Below are 26,064 nucleotides of genomic sequence, written 5' to 3'. Positions count from 1 at the left end.
GTGATCAGAATATTTTAAATTCATGTCAAAATTAACTCCTAATGTTCTGCAAAGTGAAATGATTGAAATACTGTCAGCTGCGTTGACATAAGTGACGAGCAAAAGGAAAATCATCAAAAAAAAAACAATGATTTTCTGTTAATGCTACACATGGTAATATCTGGTTGACACACCAACACAGCAGATGGCAGTTTTGCACTTTAATGCTGGTTTCCATCACAAAATGTAAAAAAAAAAAAAAAGACAATGACAACACACTGTGTTGCTACAATTCATGCACAAAAACTTGTCGGAGGACATGACAGGCTGAAGTGAGACACTTCAAAAAAAAAATCTGGCTTTTAGAAACCCCAATCTGCAGGAAGTTCTTTTTTGAATGTTTTTGTACAGTAATACTCTGAGTACAAACACTTGCTTGACCTGTGTGAATAAATAAAATAAAAAAATAAATAAAATAAAAATTTGAATACTGATAGCGATGTTTTAATAGCAATAATATCATTACTCAGGCCATGATGAATGTAATGAAAATCTGATATCATGACAGCCCTAGTACAAACAAAATCAGTTAATTCTCTTTTGTGTTCCAGCGAGGAAATTAAGTTTTGGAGCGCCATTGTCCATTGCCAATAGCGTAGCACTACTCACACAGAAGTCACTTTCAAACCAAGCAGCTTCTATTGGTCAAAGTGAATTAGCATGACCAACTTGATCATTAGCTAAATCTGCATGGGGGAACTTTTTCACCCTCACGCAAAACTCCCAACTGTGCAGATTCCTATTGAAATGACTGGATTTCACCCTTAACTTTTGTAGAGCAACTATAAATGTGACTGCACCTGTGACAAAATGATAAACAAATGTTAATTTTTGTGTGAAAGATCCCTTTAATCTAAACTCAAAATAGATCTGGAACCCTTTTGTTGAAGTGATGGCTCTTTGTTTATAAAAACAACTGGACATTAGCACTGCATACAAGCTGTACACTAAAAGCGTCAAGAGCACTAAATATAGAGCACCAACAGCTGTAACCCAACCTCACTTCATAGATATCACGAACAAACTCATAAATCAGGTCTGTAGAGAATTAATCTGTATGAACTGTGCTGTAATGTGTGCCAAGTCAACCAGTAGTCCAGCTACTGCAGCATCTCTGAACAGTCTCTTACTTAAGAAACTCACTTTTCCACTAAAACTCATGATTCAGAATGGCTTTTACAAACAACTTGAGTGTGAAATTTGTCTGTAACTCCAAGGAAAGGCTTTTTGACACATTAGAATAGATTAGGAGCGAGCGTGCAGGGCTCGAGGGCATGGGTAAATCTGTTAACTTTGCATTTCAAACCGAGAGGGCGGATGGGGGGGGCTTGCGATTGTACAGCACAGAGTGAAAAACCCCAGTGCTACAAAGAGAGAAGCTCCTCTCTCAATCTCTTTCTGCTCTCTGCATATTGTTTGTGTCTGAACAAATGGGAGAGGCGTCTCCCTTTGGCCTCCCGGACTGCAGGTCAGATAGGATCGGTGCGAAGGAAGTTTGCGTTGCCCACCCCTTGTTACGTTCACTCATTCATGTTGTAGTCAAAGTCAGCGAGACGTAGTGATTGTCGTCTTTTTGGGGACTTCGGTGCACTTGCACAATGAAAGACAATCAGGCATGGAGTAATGCGAATATCTCCTTCCACACACATAAAAAAACAATATCTTCTCTCTACACTCAAGTAGTTCCGGGCACTCGTTTTAGAAAATAGTATGAGATAAGTTATATTAAATATGATTAAAGATGTTCCACTGACAAAAGGCCTCCTGCGGTTTTGAACTCTTGTAGATTTGAATACTAAATACATTTGGGTGGAAAAGTTCATATAATGCAGAGTGAACATTCTTTTAGTAATCAAATGTCAAGCTCTGCAAACAACATGAAACAAAAGAATTCATTTAGGTAATATTAGTTTCCCTTTGAGTCTGACAGGAAATGTTTTCACTGGACTCTCTGCAGAACTAGAACAGTTTCATAATCACTGGGCACGCTCACATGCTCACATCTTAAACAGATATTCTTAACAACCTGACAGCCTGTAAGGTTAAAATGTTGGGGAAAGGTCATCATCACATATGGAGTGCATTTAGATGCTTACATTTTACATCGATTTTGGTAATAAGCTGAAAAGCTTGTAAGGAAAGACAGATTATGGATCTAATACAATTACAGTATAAACTAATACACATAGATAAAGTGCCTTTGGAACACGGTATTACCTCTTTAATGTTGTGTAATGTTGTTATCTTTTTCAATGTGTTTATTTTCATAGCTGCACTGTAAAAAACATTGGTAAATTTACCGTAAAAAAATACTGTAAAACAATGTTTCCAGTAATATGAGATGGCACACTGGCATACTTCCTGTATATTTTACAACTTGTAAGTATGTGTGTAAATAGCATAATTTACTCACAGTCAAGTTGATCCAAGTTAAGTTTCTTTTTTGGTCACACTTTATTTTAAAGCTGCACTCTGTAACTTTTGGCGCTCTAGCGGTTAATAAACAGAATTGCATGCGTCTTGTGGAAGAACATTGTTGCCGGAGCTACTTCTCTCTGTTTATGTCTTTGACAAATTACGCAGGTACTGGGCTACTCCGCAACGGTACCTACCTGAACCGGTCTAAAATAAGTCTAAAAGTCTGAATATAAACACTTATAGGTTTACTCTAGTAATTTAAGATAAGCCAAAAACTCGCTAATTATATACATTTTGTAAATTTTGAACACAAAAAAAGTTACGGATTGCAGCTTTAAGGTCCAATTCTCGCTATTAACAAACCATTAGCTATGACTTTTGCCTCAGTAAACTATTAAATTGCTGCTTATTAATAGTTAGTAAGGTAGTTAAGTTTAGGTATTTGGTAGAATTAGGATGTAGAATATGCTCATTCAGAATATGTTATTTATAAGTACTAATAAACAGCCAATATGTTAATAATAGGCATGCTAATAAGCAAATAGTTAATAGTGAGAATTAGTCCCTATAAGTGTTACCTTTTTTTCTGTTTACCACAAAAGAAGATATTTTGAAGAATGTTGGTAACCAAACAGTTGACAGCAGCCACTGACTTCCATAGAATTAAAAAAATATATATAATAATACTATAGAAGTCAATGGCTACCGTCAAACTGTTTTGTTACCAACAGTACATTCTTCAAAATATCTTCTTCTGTTTTCCCCCTGAAAAAGCCCAGAAAAACACAGGACAGAGCACTTTGGCATAAAATAATCCAAAAGCAAGGATGAAAAATTGGTAGATATCGGATAAAGCACTGGAATTTAGGTATTCGCGTCGCGAGGCGATGTCCCGGTAAAATCAATTCTGACGCAGAGTGCAGCCAGCAGATCGATCCATTTGGCTGTTATATTATGTAAAGAATACTTATATAGTTCATAAAGATCAGTTGCACTATTTCTTTGTATTGCACTCTATATATTTCTCACTCATTTTGTGAATCATTTGCACTGCTTGTATTTTTGTTGCACAAGACAATTTTTTCACAACTTGCTGCACTGTTTGTGTTTGTTGTTCATACTCAGATTGAAAATATATTTTTTTCTGGGAAAAAAAGTTAATTTTTACAGTATTTTGTTATTATATAACACGGTTTCCATTTGCTTTACTCCCTAAATGTTTTTTTTCGGATACATCTATATTGTTAGTAAAGTAAATAGACCTGCTTTTCACTGAAAAGCGCCTATAACAATAAATGGCTATAACTTGCTTGGGGAATGATTTGTAGACAAAATTTTATTTGGAAGTGTAAAACCCACAGATACAACTTTTTAAAGAAAACAAATCCAAACTTCAGAAGTTTTTGTTTGAGTACACAGTAAAAAACACCCAATTATTGCCTGTGTTCTTCTTAAAATTCTGGAAATTAGTTAATTCTTAGAGAAAACAAAGGGAAAATTGGGACTTTAAATTAGCTAGACTGAAACTTCAAGTTCTCCTGTTTATAATGATATATGGCACTTGATGCTGACTGCTAGAATAGGTCTGAAAAAACAAAGAAAAGTACAGGCGTGTCAGGTGTCCCAAAAATGTTCTAGGTCTTTAAGGGTTAAGTCACAGAAAATGTAAACGAAAACACTCTAATGTATAATACTGATAACAAAAATGAAAAATTCTTTATATAAAGTGTAATCATATTTGATGTGACATTGGAACTTCTGGGAATGTCCTTCTATTGTTTTTACTTCGAAAAATCTTAAATTTTACTGTAAAATGACATAATAATGCCATGGTAAACCATTTATGGTTTCTAACCTTGGTTTCTTTACCTAGGGTATAGTACAGTAACTTACAGTTAAGCAATTAAAATTTCGTATTGTAGCTTTTTACAGTATTCTTCTGTAAAAATTACAAATATCTTGCAATTTACAACTCTTTTGTCAAGTAAGATTTGAAATCACATCTTGAAAGTACATCTCATAATCAAGCGAGGGGCCCTCCAAAGAGCCTGCCCTAGGCCCTCACAGGACCATAAGATCATGTAAATACCCTGAATGGCTTTTTCTTAGAGGGAAATGACACAATGTTTAAACAAAAAGATTACTGCCTCTTACTATGATTCTGCTTTGCATTTATTTGAAGACATCTGAGATCTGAGTCTGTCGCCTTGTGCCTTCTCTGAATCAGATAAGTCAAGTGAAGGTATTACCAGGAAGCTGTAATTGTGACTGAAGCATGCACAATATCAATCACGAAACTGTCCATCAAAGACACTGTTCTCAGAAAAACTTTCATTTACACGTTTTGAGTAGGAGTTTGTTTTTTTGAAATTCCACATAGGGGGCTTTCATCTCTTTTCTTCTGTTTCATTATGAGCTTTCGTTCCTCGCCTAACCATATTCTCCAATAGTATCACAGAAACTACAGACAGAAAAAAGGTATTCTTCAGAGGGTTTATGCGTGACCATGATACGAAGACATCAGTGATGTCAAAGCAAAGCAACGAGGAGGATTGCATTTGAATTACCCACCTAGCGTGATTTCAGGGAAATATTACTAATACTACAACTAATAATACTGATAATATCAGCACTAACTGCTGCATAATTTATGGTTCAAGATCATTAGTCATGTATGAGAATGTAATATTCAGTGAACGGTATTTTGAAACTTCCAGTGTTGAAGCCATAAGTATCACCACATGAGTCAACTCTCCTCTTCGTGAAACCCTTTATGAACAGTCATCCAGGGCCCATATATAATGTCTATTCTATGTAGTAATTCATCCATTAAATACACAACACACCCCACAGCGATGAAGTCCCCAGCCACAGGAAATATCAGTGAGAACCTGACTACCAGATGTTTCTCATCCACACTGAACAGGCTAGACGACACACTGTATTCATATTTACTATTTACATATTTACACACTGTATTCATATTTCGCAAAACTGTGTAAAATATTACTAGAAAATCTAACAAAAATTTATGTAAAAAAATAAATATATATATATATACATATATATATACATATACATATACATATACATATATATATATATATATACACATATACATATATACATATACATATATACATATACATATATATATATATATATATATACATGTGTGTGTGTGTGTGTGTTACATACAACAACAAAATTAATAATAATAATAATAATAAACAAGGACTAAATTTATTTCAGTAGAGGTCTTTCGGTTATCATTCAGTTTTGTTCAGGAAATTCAGAAAATAAATGCCGTTTTGGCACTCTTTGATGTGGCGAGACAGATTGCTGTATAGAAGCCTCAGTTCTAACGGCAGCGCAAAGTGTGATCATCCCTTCCTCTTTACTACTAGTTGTAATGCAAAATAAACAAGAATGAACATTTCATGTAATCAGTGTTTCAACTGCAGAAAGACAGCAGACTTGTCTTCAAAAGACATTAAAACAGCTTGTAAACAAAATGTCACTTCGCATTTTATTTACCTCAGGCAAGTCATCAGTTTCTACAGCTTGTTATTTGCTAAATGAATTCTAGAAAAGAGCATTTTGATAAATATTAGACTATACATATATATATATATATATATCATTATATTTTACTTTACCTGTTAGTGATGTCTTAATTATTTAATGTACATTTAAATAAATATTTTATTAAACAAGTTTTGGCAGCCAATATGAAACAAGGTATGACAGCCACTGTGTAAATGATTATATTTCAACAACAAATATAAATTGTATCATTTAGAAGTTAAAAAAATGCATTGTGCAATTTACATGTGTGCATACAATTCTTTAATTTGAGTGTTGATTACTATAGTTAAAAATAAACAGTAATTGAAATTAAGTTTAAAGCAGAAGCTGAGGTAGAAACTGAATATATATAATTTAAATAAAAACAAAAATAAAATAAACAAGATATATTCTCAATTTTAAGAGAAAGAAAAAATATTTTCTTCTTGATTAAGTAACTGTTTTTTATGTTCTAAATAGTCCTGGCTATTACTGATGTATGGATGCACACTACTGATACACAGTCCAAGGGTCATGTCCAGGCCAGACATGTTTCTCACCAAGTCATCAGATTTCAAAGTGTCCAATCAGTGTCTCTGCGGGAGGAGGAGAAGTTCTCGCTAATGTTTGGTGACAGAGCTTTTGAGGGTGAGCTGTTTAGCAGTGTTACTCAGAGAGCAAACATTGTAATGTAAAAAGGCAGGTCCCAATGACGGCTTTAGCGTCTCCGACTAACAACCGCGCTATGCGATTGGTCGGATGTGTGTAAAACAGACACACGAGTGATAGCATGCAGTTTATTAGACTAACGCACAGTGACTGGCTACATGGAGTGCCAGTGGGCACGCTCCTCTCTCTACAGTTGGCTGCTCCTGTCAAAACTCTGAACCTGCTACCATGTTGACCTTAAGGTCAATGGCTGCCACAGGCAGTTGGGCACTGTGTTCCCACTGGCCCCCTCCTATTCTTTTATCTCCATCTCTGTCTCCCACTGAGATTTTTTCTTGTCTCCTTCGTTTTGCTGGCTGCAGCCTGTTCAGTCACAGAGGGAACGCTTAACACAAGTGCAAACAATTTTAAACTCCATGTTCCCAGTTAATTAAAAGAAATGTTCCGGCTAAAATGAAAATTCTGTCATAATTTACTCACCCTCTTATTGTTTCGAAGTGCAGGTTTTGTCTTTGCCGAAATGAAAGTGACTAGGAACAGAGGCTGTCAAGTTCCGAAAAAAGGTAGAAAAGCACCATAAAAATTTATATATGACTCATGCACTATATTCTAAGCCCCATGAAGCCATCCGCAAGCTTTGTGTGAGGAGCAGGCCGAAATTTAAGTTGTTATTCTATGAACCTTTAGTTTGATATACATAATAGTTCTTGACTTCAGTCTCACAAGAAATTTCAGTCTGTTCATCAAACAAAGCAATACTGTACAGCTTCAGGAGACTTGGAATATTGTGTGTGAGTTTATTGTGTAGGCTTTTATGATTCTTTTTGTCCATTTTTGTGGCACTTTCATTGTTTGGAAAAGAGCACTCTGGATATTCTTTTATTTCTGTAAGTTCTATGGAAAATTCTAGGTTTGGAATAACATGAAAATTAGTAAATGATGTTCATTTCTTTTTGAACTTTCATTTTAAAAGGAGAAGAGGGGAGAAAATGTGGTCGTTGTGCTGCTGTCTATGCAGGGTCAGAAAGCACCCGGATTTCATATAAAAATCCCTAAATTTGTGTTCCAAAGATGAACGAAAGTCTTACAGGTTTGGAACGACATGAGGGTAATGACATGAGAGTAATTAATGACAAAAGTTTTGGTGAACTATCCCTTTAAGCATAAATACACTTGGTTATTTTAATAAATTATTTAAAACACCACCATCACCATTGTTATAATTATCAATGTATTAAAATAAAATAGTTTTATATTACATTTATATTGATTATATTGTTCAGTAACTCCTAATTAATGGTCAGAAACACGAAATATATAATAAACCATGATACCTCTTATCACCTGTCAGACAATGATTAGCATTGATTGTGTCTGATATTTTACGCGAAATACAATGAGTGTGTTACGTTAGTGCTCCCAAGAGGTAAACAAGACACGGCAGGCAGGTATATCCAAAACAATAAACTTTACTCATGATTCAGGCTGGTGTAACACATAATAGCGGACAAAGCAAACAGTGGAGAACACAGGGTTTAAAGGCTGAACGTAATCAAGGAAGAACAGAAACGGGTGTGGAGCTAATTAACTAATAATCATGGGAACAAACTAGGTAGGAAGACAGAGATATAACTAAACAAAAACAGATCAGAAACGTGACAGAGTGGGAATGTTTCTTCACAGCTAGTCTTTAAAATCAGACACGTTGCTCATTTGTAACCACCAAATAATTATATATAAACAATAATAATACCAAATAATAATTTTAATAACACCATATGTGTTTTACTCCCTAACAATCTAAATTACTGAATGTTGCTTTCTGAATTATTAAAAACAAATGCAGTACTGAAATATGATGGCTAGACAGAATTCAAATGATATATCCATCAATATCTATGAAAGAAAACATTACTCATCCAAATTTGCATTTCCTCTTTCTATCAGTATATCTGTCTAAAGCCTAAAGACAGAGTGGACAAATTAATTTAATGATCTTAAAGATTAAACAGCATGTCATTTTGCAACATTATTTATCACACAAAGCATTCATTTTGCCATTTATTGTAGCAGCAGAGCAGTAATGTGAAATAGATCTTGCCCTCCTTAGCAGGAGACGGACAACAGGATTATGTCTCAGAGTGGCAACTAAGCTGACAATAGCTTTAAGCAGCCGCACACCTCCTCCTTTCTATTTACAGAGAAGATAAGAGGAAATTGGGAGAATGAAAGGATGAAAGGGAAGGTCTTCTGTGACCTTCTGCACGTTTGGAATAGCACACTGTCTAAATGCAGCCGCATATCGTGTATTTAAACGTGGTTAATTGATGCGTAACATGTCCATAAATAATTTTTACCTAGATTTTAGGAGAAGATTTACATGAAAGTTTGAAGAGAAAGTCTGTATCTTAGGTCTACTGATTTGTCACCACTTCTTTTAAAGGGATGGTTTTCCCAAAACTGAAAATTAGCCCATGATTTACTCACCCTCAAGGCATCCTAGGTGTATATGACTTTCTTCTTTCAGACGAATCCAATCGGAGTTATATTAAAAAATGTCCTGGCTCTTCCAAGCTTTATAACAGAAGTGGGTGGGTGTTGTCGTTCAACAGTCCAAAAAAAGTCCAATAAAGCACATCCATCCATGATAAAAAGTGCCTCATATAGCTCCAGGGGGTGAATAAAGGCCTCCTGTAGTGAATTGATGCGTTTTTGTAAGAAAAATATCCATATTTATCCAATATCCAGTCTCCTCTTGACTTGTATCAAAATTTTTCAATACTCCAGACATTTTTCTTCTTCGTGACCGGTGTTTTGTTTTGCTCTCTCCTCTGTGCTTCCGCATTCATCACAAATCACCCGCGCATACGCTTCGCCAACGTCCAACATCATCTGCCAGAAAGGCAATTTCGTAAACATGCTTACGACAGTTAGCCGAAGTTAGAGACAACTGTCTGTAACATTTTAAATATGGATATTTTTCTAACAAAAATGCATCAATTCGCTACAGGAGGCCTTTATTCACCCCCCAGAGCCACATGAGGCCCGTTTTAATATGGATGGATGCACTTTATTGTACTTTTTTCGGACTGTTAAACGAAAACAACCACCCACTGCCATTATAAAGCAAGGAAGAGTCAGGACATTTTTTAATATAGCTCCAATTAGATTCATCTGAAAGAAGAAAGTCATATACACCTAGGATGCCTTGAGGGTGAATAAATCATGAGATAATTTTATCACAATGAGATGAAAAACTAACCCTTTAAAGGAGTTTTGTGATATTTTTGCCTGTTGATTACTTTCAAAGTCATCTGTAGTGATATATATATATACACACACACAGTGGTGTGAAAAAGTGTTGGCCTCCTTCTTGATTTTTTATTTTTTTGTATGTTTGTCACACTTTAATGTTTAAGATCATCAAACAAATTTAAATATTAATCAAAGATAACACAAGTAAACACAACATGCAATTTTTAAATGAGGGCTTTTTTTATGAAGGGAAAACAAAATCCAAACCCACATGGACCTGTGTGAAAAAGTGTTTGGAAAAGGTAATAAAGCCATTTCTAAAGCTTTGGGAGTCCAGCGAACCATAGTGAGAGCCATTATCCACAAATGGTGAAAACATGGAACGGTGGTGACCCTTCCCAGGAGTGGCCGGCTGACCAAAATTACCCCAAGAGCGCAGCAACGACTCATCCAAGAGGTCACAAAAGACCCCACAACAACATCTAAAGAATTGCAGGCCTCACTTGCCTCAGTTAAGGTCAGTGTTCATGACTCCACCATAAGAAAGAGACTGGGCAAAAATGGCCTGCATGGCAGAGTTCCAAGACGAAAACCACTGCTGAGCAAACAGAACATAAAGGCTCGTCTCAGTTTTGCCAGAAAACATCTTGATGATCCCCAAGACTTTTGGGAAAATACTCTGTGGACTGACGAGACAGAAGTTGAACTTTTTGGAAGGTGTGTGTCCCATTACATCTGGCGTAAAAGTAACAGCATTTCAGAAAAAGAACATCATACCAACAGGAAAATATGGTGGTGGTAGTGTGATGGTCTGGGACTGTTTTGCTGCTTCAGGACCTGTAAGACTTGCTGTGATAAATGGAACCATGAATTCAGCTGTCTACCAAAAAATCCTGAAGGACAATGTCCGGCCATCTGTTCGTGACCTCAAGCTGAAGCGAACTTGGGTTCTGCAGCAGGACAATGATCCAAAACACACCAGCAAATCCACTTCTGAATGGCTGAAGAAAAACAAAATGAAGACTTTGGAGTGGCCTAGTCAAAGTCCTGACCTGAACCCTATTAAGATGCTGTGGCATGACCTTAAAAAGGCGGTTCATGCTCGAAAACCCTCCAATGTGGCTGAATTACAACAATTCTGCCAAGATGATTGGACCAAATTTATTTATAAAGCACTTTAAAACAACCTTAGTTTACCAAAGTGCTGTACACAGTCACATTGATCCAATCGCACAATAGATAAACACATCATCAGAAAAACACAGTCAAAAAACATTAAAAGCATGGGAAAAAAGATAGGTCTTTAAGAGACGATTAAACTCAGTCACTGAAGAAGCTGTTCTGATAGACAAAGGCAAGTTGTTCCATAGCTTGGGGCAAGCAACAGCAAAGGCTCTATCACCCCTACATTTCAATCTAGTTCTAGGAACCAAAAGCAGTTGCTTAGTCTGTGACCTAAGCAATCTAGCTGGATTGTGTACAACAATCAACTCAGAAAGATATGAAGGAGCAAAGTTGTTCAGAGCTTTGTACACAAATAGCAGAATTTTAAATTGAATACGACAGCTAACCGGTAACCAGTTCAATGAACGCAAGATAGGTGTGATGTGATTACTTCTGCGACTGCCTGTGAGCAAACGAGCAGCCGCATTTTGAACCAGTTGTAAACGATGAATAGCTGCAACAGGCAGCCCATAATATAACGAGTTACAGTAATCGAGTCGCGAAGAAATAAAAGCATGAATTATAATCTCAAAACTCCTCCTACTCAGGAAGGGTTTGACTTTTGCTAATCTTCGCAGATGGTAAAAACTGGCACTCAGAGTAGAATTAATTTGTTTATTCAGCTTTAGGTCGCTATCCAGTATGAATCCCAGATCCTTGACCTCAGAAGAGTAATACTGGGAGAGTGAACCCAGGTCAACAGTGCTCAGATCGGTTTTCTCATTAGGCCTAAACAGAATAATTTGAGTTTTATCGTCATTCAAATGCAGAAAATTATTAGTGAGCCATGCTTTCAATTCTTGGAGACAGGCTGTAAGTTGGTGTAAAGCAGACTTGTCATTGCGCTAAAGTGTATGTAAAGCTGAGTATCATCGGCGTAGCAATGATATGACACATCGAATTTCCTAAAGATTGAACCAATGGGTAACATGTACAGCGAGAACAATAACGGTGCCAAAGTTGATCCTTGTGGAACACCACATGAAGAATGTGCTACCGAAGAGGAATATTGCCCAATACTAACTAAAAATCTTCTATTGGATAAAAATGACCGAAACCAATCAAGTACAGTGTCTCTAATACCAATGCAGTGCTCTAAGCGAGATAGCAGAATACCATGGTCAACAAAATCAAACGCTGAACTGAGATCTAAAAGCACTAAGGCTATAGTATTACCAGAATCAGTAGATGTTAGAGCATCATTAAAAACCTTCAATAGGGCAGACTCTGTGCTGTGTAAGCTTTTAAAACCAGACTGAAAAATATCGGAGATACAGTTAGTACTCAAATAGCTTTGCAATTGCATAAGTACTATTTTTTCTAGAATTTTAGATACAAACGGCAGATTAGAGATCGGTCTAAAGTTTGAATAATCTGCAGTATCAAGTGAGGGCTTCTTACAAATTGGTGTCACAGAAGCAACTTTAAAACATTCAGGTACAGTCCCTGTCTTTAGGCAGTTGTTAATTATAGTCACTAGGTCTGAACCAATAGTAGAAAAAATATGTTTCACAAAGCGTGATGGAATAATATCAAAGGAGGAAAAAGTGGATTTTAATTTCTCTGCATGTCTGTATCGTAACCAATTCAAATTCACTACATTGAGTAGCAGATAAAATGGGGTCTAAAACAGGATTAGCCATAATAGCTAATTGAGCCTTAGCATTGTTAACTGACCAAAATTCCTCCACAGCGCTGTAACAGACTCATTGAAAGTTATCGCAAATGCTTGATTGCAGTTGTTGCTGCTAAGGGTGGCCCAACCAGTTATTAGGTTTAGGGGGCAAGCACTTTTTCACACAGGGCCATGTGGGTTTGGATTTTGTTTTCCCTTCATAATAAAAAACTTAATTCAAAAACTGCATGTTGTGTTTACTTGTATTATCTTTGATTAATATTTAAATTTGTTTGATGATCTGAAACATTAAAGTGTGACAAACACGCAAAAAAATAAAAAATCAGGAAGGAGGTCAACACTTTTTCACACCACTATATATATATATATTAGTGGTGTCAAAATTAGCGCGTTAACGCATGCTATTAATTATTTTCAGATTAACGCGTTAAAAATATTTAATGCAATTAACGCAGGGGCGGGGCTAGGGTTGGCCACCCCATTCGCAACTGCTGCCTCTGTCTCTTTTTTTCTTGCAAAGGATTGCATTTATTTAGATGCAGAATGTCTTTATGACCACATCAAACGGGAGAAGTTTCAGACACGTGCTCTATACGTCGCCTCCACGCCAGACGCGAGGCAAACAAGCGCGTAAAAGATACTGTGCTCGTAGCGCGCACTCTTCAAATACACGCACAAAGGTGCCGGTGCGCGCTGTAGCCTATATCATTTCATATCATACAGCGAAAAGAAACTACGTGCATGCAATGTCGTAGTTATGCCGTCAGTTAAGGCATGAAGTTACCAAAAAGGTGATTAAAGCTGCCTTAAACTGTGTGCATGCATGCAATAGCCTATGTTATATATGCGTCACATTTAAGTACATGTCTCTGAAATGGTTTTAAAAACTGTCCTGAGGCACCCCAGCACTGTCTCCCTCATCTAAAATACCCAATTCAACTCATCCACTCATTAGTTGAGACTTTCAGACCTGAAGTGAGTCAGAAAATGTAAAGAGATTTGTGAGAAAATAAGATGCATGTCAGATCCCCATCACCTTCAGCAGCAGCAGCTTTTAAAGCAATAGCAGGCAAATAAGTTAATAACCAGCTGCTGTGATGTCTATTAATCCAAGAACGAAAGAAAAAAAGAGGAAATCAATAACTTTTATAGTTTTAAGGGGTTCATCTATATTTAATTTAGAAGTATTGGTAAGTATTCATTTTCTGTATATTTCTGCTGAAGGGCACAGGTACCTAAATATGTCATTTATTGTAATGGGTTCATGTGAAGATTGTTTTAAGTTCACTTAAATTAGACGTTAAGTCTAATAAATGTTAAAATTGATAGCTCTCAATTATACTGTAATGCTGAATGGCTACAGTCAAAACATTTTTTTTTATAGAGACATCAGTAGTATTGATATCGGTGATGCTGGCCTTCAATCATGAAAAAGATACCATTAAAGAAATATAAAAAATATACTGTCTTTATGTTGTTTGTACAGTGTACATTTGAAGATTGTTTATTTAAAAACTTGAATGTTAGGTGGGGTTAAGCGTGATTAATCACGATTAATTTTAGAAAAATGTGTGATTAATTAGTTATTTTTTTTAATCGATTGACAGCACTAATATATATATATATATATATATATATATATATATATATATCAAATAAAAAGAGGTTATTCAAAAACAAATATGAACGAAAGAATGAATGAAACTCTAGCTGATGTAAGCATTTAAATTTACAGCATTTATCTGTAGAAACAGACCAAAAATATTGATGACTTATCCTGCTCTACACAGATTTTTGTCAAATCAGACGCTTTCTATGATAAGAATGTCCCTCCTCCTAATACAAACTGCAACTGGCTCAAATCATGAATAACAAAGTTATAGTTTATGGCTGTGACACAATTAAAGCCTACTGTCTGTTTAAAAAAAAAAAAAACATGATACAGTCTAGCATGCCATAGCACATGATCTTCCAGATATATGTATGCCTTATTTTAGTATAAATTACACTTTGACTACTTTATTGAATTTTGAAATGCCACATTATTGGAGAACATCTGACACAGATTACACGAACGTTATTTTAATGTCCAGCTCTTTCCTGGCAATTGAGTCATGAGACCTTCCTAAAGGGCCAATCACATTAAATTCTCTTGAGACCAGCATTTACAATAAATAACATTAAACATTTACATCAATGTTCAAGAGAAGCCATACATGCATTCTTAGGCAGGTTACATGTCCTCAGCCTGACCCAGCGAGGGCCGCACCAGTCGTATTTAGACCGTGAGCATACTTCAGCATGAGCAGTGTGAAGTCAGCCGAGCGGCTCCTCTCACGGAGGTGGCAGGAAAGGAAGCAAGGAACAGAGCAGTGACAAATGACGAAAGTCAATGAAAAAAAAGTCATGATTTTACAGTCTCCGATCTAGTCTGTCAGCTCACACCGCCTGGGTAAATGAAGAGTCTTGACAGAGGTTTATGAGCGGGAGACAGAGAAGAGACAGTGATGGGAAAGGGTTTAATTGAATGGAGATCTTGGAGTGGGCCGAAGTGTCAGCACTTTAATTGTTGTTACAGAGTGCTAGTGATGTAACTCGCTCTATAAACACAATATAGGGACTGGCAGAGAGTGGACGCTCACCAGAGACTAATGTGGCTGAAAGAATAGCGCTCAGCCTTGATGTAAGCGCTCTCGATGATGTCAGATGTAAATGTGAGGTAATTATTCACAATACTGTGAGCACCACGGTGTACACTCTAAATATCCCAAAAGACCGTGCCAACCACAAAAAAAAAAAAAGCTCTCTGAAGGAAATCTTAGATTTCCGATACAATTCAGCCCAAGAGCCTGTGAATTGATTCCTTAACTCAGAAATAAAATACAATTAGGAACAAGAGACCAGTAATATAAAAAGACCAATAAAATGTGTAACATCTCTCTGACTGAGATGCTTTAATATAAAAGACAATTGGAATTACTTCCTGAATAGGTTTCATTCAAATTAAGCCAAAGTAAATAAGGTAATGGCTCAACCAACTCAGGATTTTTCTAATGGCTTCAGAATGTTTAATGAAAGCATGACAAACTGGCAAAGAGAACTCTCTCTCTCTCTCTCTCTCTCTCTCTCTCTCTATATATATATATATATATATATATATATATATCCCTGCACAAAAATTGCAAACGTTTCTTGAGCACCAAATAAGCATATTAGAATGATTTCTGAATGATGAAAGCTGGAATAATGGCCGCTGAAAATTGAGGTTTGCCATCACATGAATAAATTAAATTTTAAAATATGATTAATTCAGTTAAATTCAATTCAATTTTAAATTCAATTTAATTAATATTTGTTACATTTCATTTTTATATAACAAAATTTCACTATATATTAGATTTTACTGTATTTTTAAACAAATCAATGGAGCCTTGGTGAGCCTAAGCATATATTTTTTTCAAAAACATTTTTGTACCCACCAAAAACTTTTAAATAATAAATTGTATGAATTTACAAATACACGCTCTTAGTAAGAAGCCCTTTTTTTTCTCAAATTTGTGACTTTCCACACTGTTCAGCAGCACCTTCTACATGATAAACAGTGCACACATTCACTTCAACACAAGACAAACCACATCCTTCACTCACAAATCAAGAAGGGAAAACACTGAAGAGAAGCTGAGATGTTTGAGAAGTTCTGTTGCACAGAGGATCTTGCATTTAAAGGGATAGTCCACCCAAAAATGAAAATTCTGTCATTGTTCCCTCATGTCATTTGAAACCTGTTTAATTCTTCTTCTTCTGAGAATCACATAAGATGATGTTTTGAAGAAATGTTTTTGCCTATACAATGGAATCAGTGGGGTTCAAAACAACACTGGACCCTTTTGACCCTAAGCCTAACGTCAGGTGTGCTTTTGTAGCTGTGACCCAAGAGCACCCATGAAGAATGATACATTCCGCGGAGGAAGCACTCAACTTGTGCTAAACTGTGTGGAAGATTTTAATAATGCAGAAGTCCTACAGGGTATAGGGCTCACATGACTTGAGATGGCTCCTTCAGGCCATGTCTTCCTCTCTGACAAAAATTTGTAAACAAACAAAGTGTCAGGGATGGAAACATAGAGAAAGATTTTGTGACTGAGACTACTCTCCACTTCAGATCCTTTTAGCAGAGTGCCAACTTGAGGTGGGAATCTACAGGGACCTGGAGATTTGAGAGTCAATCTCTCTTTTAGCCTTTCCCAAAAATATTATTGTGGAAGTTTTTACACTAAAATATAGATTTCTGGTGTGGGAATATTGATCTAATAATGTGAGGTGAGTTTGAGGTCTGTAAGATTTTTATTAAAAAAATAAATAAATAAATAAATAAATAAAAATTAAAAACAAATAAAAAAAAAAAAATCACACTACCATTCAAATTTTTTTGTTTTTGCTTTTGCTTTTGTTTTTGTTAGAAGTCTGTTATGTTCAAAAAGGCTGCATTTATTTGATTCAAAATACAATAAAATTGTAATATTGTGAAATACAATTTAAAATAATGTAACCAACTTATTATTTATTTATTTTATTTTTATTTAATTATTAGCAGCCATTACTCCAGTCTTCAGTGTCGCATGATGCTTCAGAAATCATTCTAATATTCTGATTTGGTCATGAATTATCCCTTTAAACCCTTGAAAAATACACGTGAAATATACTTAGACAGCAACTTGCATCAATGAGCATGTCAAAAAGCACTTTATTTTAAGATGGAAAGCCTTTCTACAATAATTCATGCAGAATAAAAAGATTTTACACCTAAATATGGACCCTATGCTACTGTTGGATATTCTAACATCACAAAACAGCGTCACATTATAAGACAAGGCTCTGTAAGCTGTCCCTTGATAAAGTTCAGCATCCTGTACATTTATGTGGCTCTACACTTTCGTGTTTAATTACAGGGACAACTGTTGCAACTGCATTTTCAGCCTTACTGACTTCATTCGATTAATTTTTCATGCTTGTGAGAGAGGTCAGGGGAGTCTGTTTATGTTTTGGTTTTTCGAAATGAGCCCAACCACCACAGTTTCACTGCTGATTCCAAAAAGAGATATTTTCTCTTAAATGAATCCTGAATGTGAACTCAACCAAAGGCCAAATTTGGGATAGGGTATTTCTACACAAACAACTGTAGAGAGGTCAATGCAGTAAAACATCAAGATGTCAATCCCAAACCAAGTAAACATAAAAAAAACTTGATTTGCATGCCTATATTTTTATGCAATTTCAGTCATGCATAAAATGTAAAAGCCAAAAGGAGCATCAGGCCAAAGAACTAAGCTAAAATGTGTAAAGGGCTGCACACACACATAAAACGGGACAGATATATTGTCATTGTCCTCCTGAACGCAGAAGTCACCGCAGACACTTGATTGGATAATAATAGATCGAGTTCATTGACCGTCCCTTTGCACCTCACATAGTAACTTTCTGTTTGACACTTATCCGCTCTCCTTCAACTGATCTTATTTGCTTGGACAGTTCATTAGCTGTAACAGAGTTGGGGAAGCTAACAGACCTGAAACGTCTTAAACAGGAACGAGCTAAATCTAGAAGTCCTTACAAAACACATTTTAGCTTTTACTATTTTGCATTGCGCCAGAGAATTTCCCTACCTATTCTGGGCTGACAGTGAGAATACATGCATGAACTGCTGACAAGGTCAAGGTATTTAAAAGGTCTTCTGTGAAAATGGGGGAAAAGTTGCTGACTTGCTGCTTTAAGCTAGACTGGTTGGGCCATATTTGAAGGTAATGTTTCATAACATTTGAGGAAAAGAAAAAAATAGATCTGTGGGATCTACACCTTTCAAATGAACTCTAAGAGAGTTTTTGCCACAGAGAAGTTCAACGGCTAACATGCTAATAGCTGTTTCTTCAACTTTGTGCACTTTTATGTACCCAGCTTTGATTGTTATTAAAATTCACTCAACTTTTCTCAGCTTTTTGATAAAGAACTAAACTGTCTTGGAAACTGTTTACCATCAACATTTGCCTTTTAGATATGTTAATTATTTCCTTGTCTCAGATCTAAACTTTCAATCTTAAACTGTAAAAAAAATTATAAAAATAAATAAAATAATAATAATAATCCGTAATAAAAATATAAATTATTCCATATTTAAACTATGATAACTGGAGAAAATAATGTAATAAATATAAACCATTTCAATATTTATTATGTTAGATTGATGTACTTTTTTTTTAATCATGTCTATGCTATAACTGTGGTGTCATTTCCACTAAACAATACATTTTCTCATAAAAATGAATAAAATATATTTTTTTATACATACAGTAATGTTGTTTACTGTTTTATTTTCTGAGACCTATTAACGTAATCTTTCCATGACTTGATCCATTTTCCAATAAAACTTCAATATTTAATATTATTCATGTGGTGAAGAGGCGTAATGTAGAGGTCTTTCTTGTAAAAAAAAAAAAATAGCTATTGTAAAATGAGATGTCTTCCCTAGAGAGCAATTCATTATATTCCCATAAAGACTACTTATGATTCAACACTGTGGGTGCAAAGGGGAAAACGTCTATGCTAATCTATGCCAAACTCAGAATTGCCTCTTGGATGGATCCCACTGTGTGTGTGTTTGTGCATGTGAGTCTGTTTACAGGGACAGGGGTATGGCTGGAGAGATGAATGATGGAAGCAAATGGGTTTTATATAATGATCACATTTCATTACATCTTGTTACACCCACAGAGCACCAACTAAAGCAAAGAGACTGCTTGGATAGGTTGGAAAGCATCGGGTCTTTGAGTCAAAGCAGAAAAACAAATGCAGCTGCCATTTCACACACAGGAGTCGACAAAGATCACAAAGCAGGTCCTTTAACTACAGGTTTCAACAAACACTGGGATAAAGTCCCTTTCCTTAAAGCTCAAAGCAGGGATGAGTGGAAGAGCACTGCTATCGATTTTTGAGAGAAAGCTCTGTGGGAGTGCTATAAACTGAGGACGCTGACTCTCTGCTTGTACAAGTGGAAGATTACAGAGAGAACAGCTCTGCCAGTAGCCTCAGCTATAAAACCTGGCACAATAAACAAGCCCAGAGTCACTCTAACAAATAATTAATATAATATAGACAGAGGGAAAATAAAGGCATGGCGGATCTGCGGGATGAAATAAAAAAGGTCAAATGAAGTTAATCAGCCAGAAGCAACATTAACTGGAATGTAGCTAATGAGTGTGTGTTTGTCAGCATTGAGCAAAATTCTGAATTTAATAACAGGGTCACTTTGAATTTATGAATTGGAATATGAATAGAAATTACAGGATTTCCATTAGACAATTTTTGCAACAAAACCAAAATAATCAGCATTAATTTCCAATAATTATGTATATTTGTTAATTATTGATATCCAGAACAGTTAACGTACCATCAAACTTTATTTCATACAGCACCAAAAAATATTCACCAAAATCTGTATCTATCAACTATCTACTACAATAAATAAGTAAAACATCTATTACTAATTAAATATAAAAAATGTGTGTGTGTGTGTGTGTTGGTCTGATTTGAACCGAATCAAGCATTTCCTTGAAAAAAATAATAAAATCCATATGATTAGTTAAATAATTCCATGTAGAAATACATATAGAAAATAAATAGAAATATACATTTGTGGCATCTGAAATGTTTATTGTTTAAAATAAATAAAAAATGTAAAAAAAAGCATTTAAAAATAATAAAATGCTGTATTAAAATTGGAATAGAAAAATAAAAATCCCATAATAAACAAACTACTCATCATGGCAATTTGGAAAAGCCAATAATTTTAAGACACCTCAAGTTTCATATAATTCTAATGTTAATTTAAAATAAATGTTTTTACAATAACATTCGTAAATTCATCATCTCTTATTATGTCTGGTAAAACTGGAAACACATCAAAATCTTTACATAATAGTTGCCCACTAAGTGATGATTTTGGCACTGTCACACATATTCCATGCTCTGGTGAACAAACGCTGTCATAAATGGCCAAATGAGCAGGCAGATATCAGAGCAACTGAGGCTGGTCCTGAGATTTAACCCCGATACCAGAAACTACTCAGGCTGTTTTCTTTCTAACACTGTGTTTTTTCTGCCTGTATAAATTTTTCAAGTCTACTGACAAAAGCTTTCAGACTTCTTTCTGTTACTTGTAGCTCTCACAAAGTACTTTTACAAAGATCTGCACTTAGACTATATTTTATTTAGGAAAAACTTACCTGCCACTTCAAAATTGTGCAGGTGCATGACCTTTAAAAATGTGCGCCTGTCAGTGTGTATAGCTGTTGGTGTGCTTTAAATGTGAGTGTACATCTTTCTCAGTGTGTATGTGCGTGTTTGCAGTACTTGTTGCCAAACCAGCCTCACTTTGCTGAGAGCAACATTAATGTTTTCTCAGCATACTGTACCAATGGCCTCTGCGTTTGCCAGAGGTCAAAGCCAGTTTCGCTCTGTATAAAAACAGAGCTTTTGGCTCAGATATGTGATATGTGACCTCTTGACCCCTCATCTGATTCCCCCAGGAATTTCTGCAGCATTGCTCCGTCACGACTTTGTGTCTTAGGAAACGTCTATGGCTCAGATTCAAAGACTCTCTCTGTGTCTGATACATGTACTTCTTTGTTATACATTTTGTAAAATGTGGTACATCAAATGAGTAGGATTCTGAATGCCACAGTAAGCTGAATTTGAATGACAGGAAGATTTTAAGAAATTCAATACAGGCAATGCATTCTAGGAATTTAAGTGTTCTTTCTTTCTTTGTCCGTCTGTCTATCTATCTGGGGCGTTTCCTCCGGGCCAAGGGAGGCAGTGCCTCCTCAAAATATTGCATGAGAAAAAAATTCTAGTTCAAAAAAAAAAAAGGCCAATATTACAAAATATAACATTAAAATGTATATAAACCACTCGTTTTTCTAAAGAAACGCTGTCCAACAGCAACACTACCAGGTAAAATTAAAGTTGGCTTCTCTCTTGCCTCCCCTGAGCTCATTGAGTTTTAACACACCCCCTAAAACATTCAGTGACTTTGGTGGGGGGTAATTGAGAATGAATGGGGGAAAGTCACGTTACAGGAGGCAATGCCTTCATCGCAGTTTAATTGGATGTGACTGGTTATGTTCGGGTGTGATTGGTTCATGCGATAAATCTTGCCTCCTGTGTTTGTGCGCATCCCGTGTTTGCGAATCAATCTGAATGAACTATGAACTGAATGACAAGTTGTTGCAGTTGTGCCTGTATTGATAGAGAGTCACCCAGTTGAGATTGTTGATAATATTAAATATCTTGGCACATACATTGACAGTAAACTGAGTTTTGTGGATAACACTAATTATATGTTGAAAAAAAATGCATGCAACGTCTATTCCTAATACGGAGAATCAGTAGGTTTTGAGTGAGTCAAAAACATATTGGAGATTGCCTACAAATCATTGGTAGAGAGTGTGCTGACCTATAATTTAACTTCATGGCATGGGCACCTTAATTGTAACCAGAAAAATAGTCTGGTAAGAGTCACTAACATCATCGGCAGACCACAGAGTATGTTGGGTGAGGTTTACACCTCAGGATGTGGGAAAGCGGAGTGTATTTTAAAAGGCCCAACTCATCCTCTGTGTGATCAGCTTGTTTTATTGCCCTCTGGGAGACTATTTTTTATACCTAGAGCAAAGACAAATATCTATAAAAGATCTTTTGTATCTGCTGAGGTCGGATTTCTTAACCAAAATGTGTGATTCAGTATAATGTTTTTATGTGTTTTGTAGTAGTATTATGTGTTTGTCAAAGACAAATTTCAACCATGGTTGATAATAAAGATGTATTGTATTGTATTGTATTGTATAATGGCGTTAATGGGAAGACTAAGTAAATGGCTCACACACTTAGATATAACCACATCAAAATTTGTTACATCAAAATAAGACTTAAAATGGCATGAAAACATGACCTGAGAAAGTTTCTAGTGAGTAATCAGCTTGGTGAAATTCAAAGTAAATCTCTGTCTATGACCATATTTACAGAGATTTGATGACTGATAATCTGAAACATTAAAAAAATAGTTAAAAGTTAACTATTAAAAAGAAAAGCGGAATATAAGTTATTTAATATAAAATTAAAAGAATATGAAATTATTTGTTTTAATTGTTACTGTTTGTTCATTTTTAATTTCTAATTTTCAAATTTTTTGTTAGAAAAGTTATTATTAAAGTTATTATTTTGGAATAAATGTAAAATGCTTGAAAGCACTTGATGAGATTCATACTTGGCTTTAATTAATAGAATATTGATTACATTGTTGATATAATGTAAAAATATAATGTAATAAAAATATAAAATAAGTCATGTTTATTTAACCAAGAAAATGTGTCCGTCCGGCCGTCCGTCCATCCATCCATCCATCCATCCATCCATCCATCCATCCATCCATCCATCCATCCATCCATCCATCTATCCATCCATCCATCCATCCCTCATTCAGGTCATATTAGTACAGGATTTCCAGGATATCACTGCAGAAATAACTAGCAGAAATAATAGTTTCTTTCCATGCAAAATATCAACAAATGGAGATGATCAGAGAACACTTTAGCAATAAACATATTGCAAGTACTTACAGAGCTCCAGAGTTTTTTGCAGAGTTGTGTTTGTGCAGACTTTATGCTCAATAATAATTTTAAAAGAGTGCCTGTCGAGGACTCTAGAGATCAGCAAATGGAATAGACTGACCCCAGAGAAGAAAAGAGGAATAGAGACTGCTTGCCAAAAACAGGGTGTTTCTGGTTCAGAGACAGCACTCTCCATTATTAAGCTTTGGCCATGTAATAAGGCGAGCTCTATCTGTAGTGCTGTTTGCCAACAGGAGGGACTTGTGGTTGCTCCAAATGCAACAGCATTGACTCCGAATGCACTGGCCTACATTCATTGTGTGTTGAACTATTTAGTAAAGTGCCCTAGGGCTCAACTTGAGTGTCTGCTCTTAACTTCATTTGATATCTATTAATGATATGGGTCATTATAATTTTAGACTATAACACTTTCCAAAAATGAGAAATGACTGGTACACTTACACATTTTGATTTGCTTTTCATCTGTCTCGTTGTGCAACCTAAATTAGTTAATCTTTTTATTTTTGGGGGGAGTGATAACAGGTTCCCAGAGTGTTTTGTTATTTTCTTTTACAGAAGGGCCTCTGCATCCAAATTGATTCACTGCGGGAGTCAAATAAAGGATAATAAATAAGTCAGAGATAAAAATAAGAGATTTTGAGTTCTTATTCAAGTCTGCAGCCTGCGCAGAATTATATATGACACTCTAGATGGATGACACTCTGTACCTCTTCAAATTCTATTCACCCATTCACACCAATCATGAATATTCGTAGTGAATGACAGTTGCAAAAAATTTTGAACAGAAAGAGTGGATTTTATATATACCATTCACATTCAGCCACTGACTTTCCGTCATTTTATACATCCTAAATTGCACAATAATGGAGAAACTTGATGTGAACCACATTAAATTGAAAGGAAAATCTGATATTTAAACTAAAGTTTTGGTCCTCAAATTTGAAAGGCCACAGGCTACATTGTTTTACACCAGTAGGAGTCATTGAATTCACTCTCCAGATTCGTTCAAACATACTGATTCGCTCAGGAACTAAACTTCGCTACTGTGTTGATTCTTTTTTGGATTTATTTGGAAATATTTTAGTTGGAGGAGCTAAAATAGACAGGGTAACATAATAAACAGTGTGTTTAAAATGTAAGCTATTCAATATTAACGTTTCAATATTAAACAACCTGGTCTCATGGCATAAACCTGGGTGCATTTTTTAGCGAGAAAAGTTTTAAGTACCTTACTGCACGTTTCGCCGCAGTTTCAAAGAGAAATGTCCAATGAGTGGCGCTAAAACACGGGTTCAAGACATAAACCCTGGCACGTTATTATTACGCTGATATACGAACTGTAGTTACATGGGATTCGAACCGGAGCTCCTCACCTCTCAAGTGCGTCTCCGTACTCCGTGAGCAACCGAACAAACCTACCATCTATGAAAACCCATAGATATGAAGCTGGATATGTGTGATGCTAACGTTCAAAAGCATCAGTTTTTAAATTTCCCAGCATATTAATATTGTTTTGAAGTCATAACATAATATTCTTCAAGTAATTGTGCGAAAATTACGCTTTATTAATCGAAACTCTGTAAATTTGTGTGAAAAGGAATAACAGCCGTCTGAGTTTTACTGCCTTTAGTGTTCATTTCTTTTGGAAACTGCAGTGATATGTACTTATTGGTACGTATTCTGCGTCTCGCTAAAAAATGCGCCAAGGTACGTTTATGCCATGAGACCAGGTAGATACTAAATCTGAAGTCCGTAAGTTTTGCCTCTTTGTCACCATCTCTGTTTGAAACCTGCAATTGCAGTTATTTGCGGAATTACCAAGTACAGTGGATATTTACTGTACTCCAGAATCACATATTCTACATCTTAGAAGTATGACCCAAATAAACATTTTCACCGGAAAATGCCATCTGAACAAGTAACATGTCTGCCACTTTTTTTCTGACCAGCTGAGAAAAAAAAAGCATTACAATACATCACGCTCCCAATTTTAATTTAATCTAACGATCGCTTAGCTCATATCACATCAAACCATGCAAATTATTATTATTGTTATACTTTGTTCTCAAAATGTTAACGTTAACAGCATCAACATTGTGTGACTACATGTTTTTAGTGTGTTATGGACTGCAGCTTTAAGCATTTGTATAAATTAAACGCTATATTATATTAAATACTACAATTTCTAAATTGGTGAAGCTTTCAGAATGTCTTTTATATGGGTTCTGTATTCATATATGTTCAGGTAATGTGGTTGGAGGTGGTTTGGGAATGAGTTTGTAATGGCTGTACCTGCGGCGTGCGCGGTTTGTACGGTGAGCTGCTCTCTAGGTCGGCCAGGATGCTAGTCAAGGAGTCGATCTCAGCATCCAGACTAGAACGTCTCTCTTCTAGAGTTTTCTCAGGTCCTTTTATCTGAAACACACAAACACAGTAACCTGTAATGAAATTAGGTCTTTTTGAAAGAGGGTTGCTCTAAATCAGCTAACCCACTTAATCACACTTGAACATGCATGCTACAATGAAAGAAAAATAACGAAATATTATACACAAAGAAGGCAATTTAACACTCAA

General features: G+C 35.6%; 1 protein-coding gene across 4 annotated transcripts in view; it reads right to left on the bottom strand.

The window, feature by feature from the left end:
* lpp (LIM domain containing preferred translocation partner in lipoma) overlaps window positions 1–26,064 on the bottom strand; it is a 232,146-nt gene that overhangs the window by 107,484 nt on the left and 98,598 nt on the right. For all 4 annotated transcript variants that reach the window (XM_079431836.1, XM_079431834.1, XM_079431835.1 and 1 more), the window contains exon 5: window positions 25,783–25,905. In XM_079431836.1, the coding sequence (XP_079287962.1) occupies window positions 25,783–25,905 (123 nt within the window). The remainder of the gene's footprint in view (window positions 1–25,782; window positions 25,906–26,064) is intronic.

The sequence above is a fragment of the Barbus barbus genome, assembly GCF_936440315.1.
Source record: "Barbus barbus genome assembly, chromosome: 13".
In the NCBI taxonomy this organism is placed as follows: Eukaryota; Metazoa; Chordata; class Actinopteri; order Cypriniformes; family Cyprinidae; genus Barbus; species Barbus barbus.
Note: the sequence above shows the minus strand (reverse complement) of the source record. Positions and strands in the feature narration are given on the sequence as shown.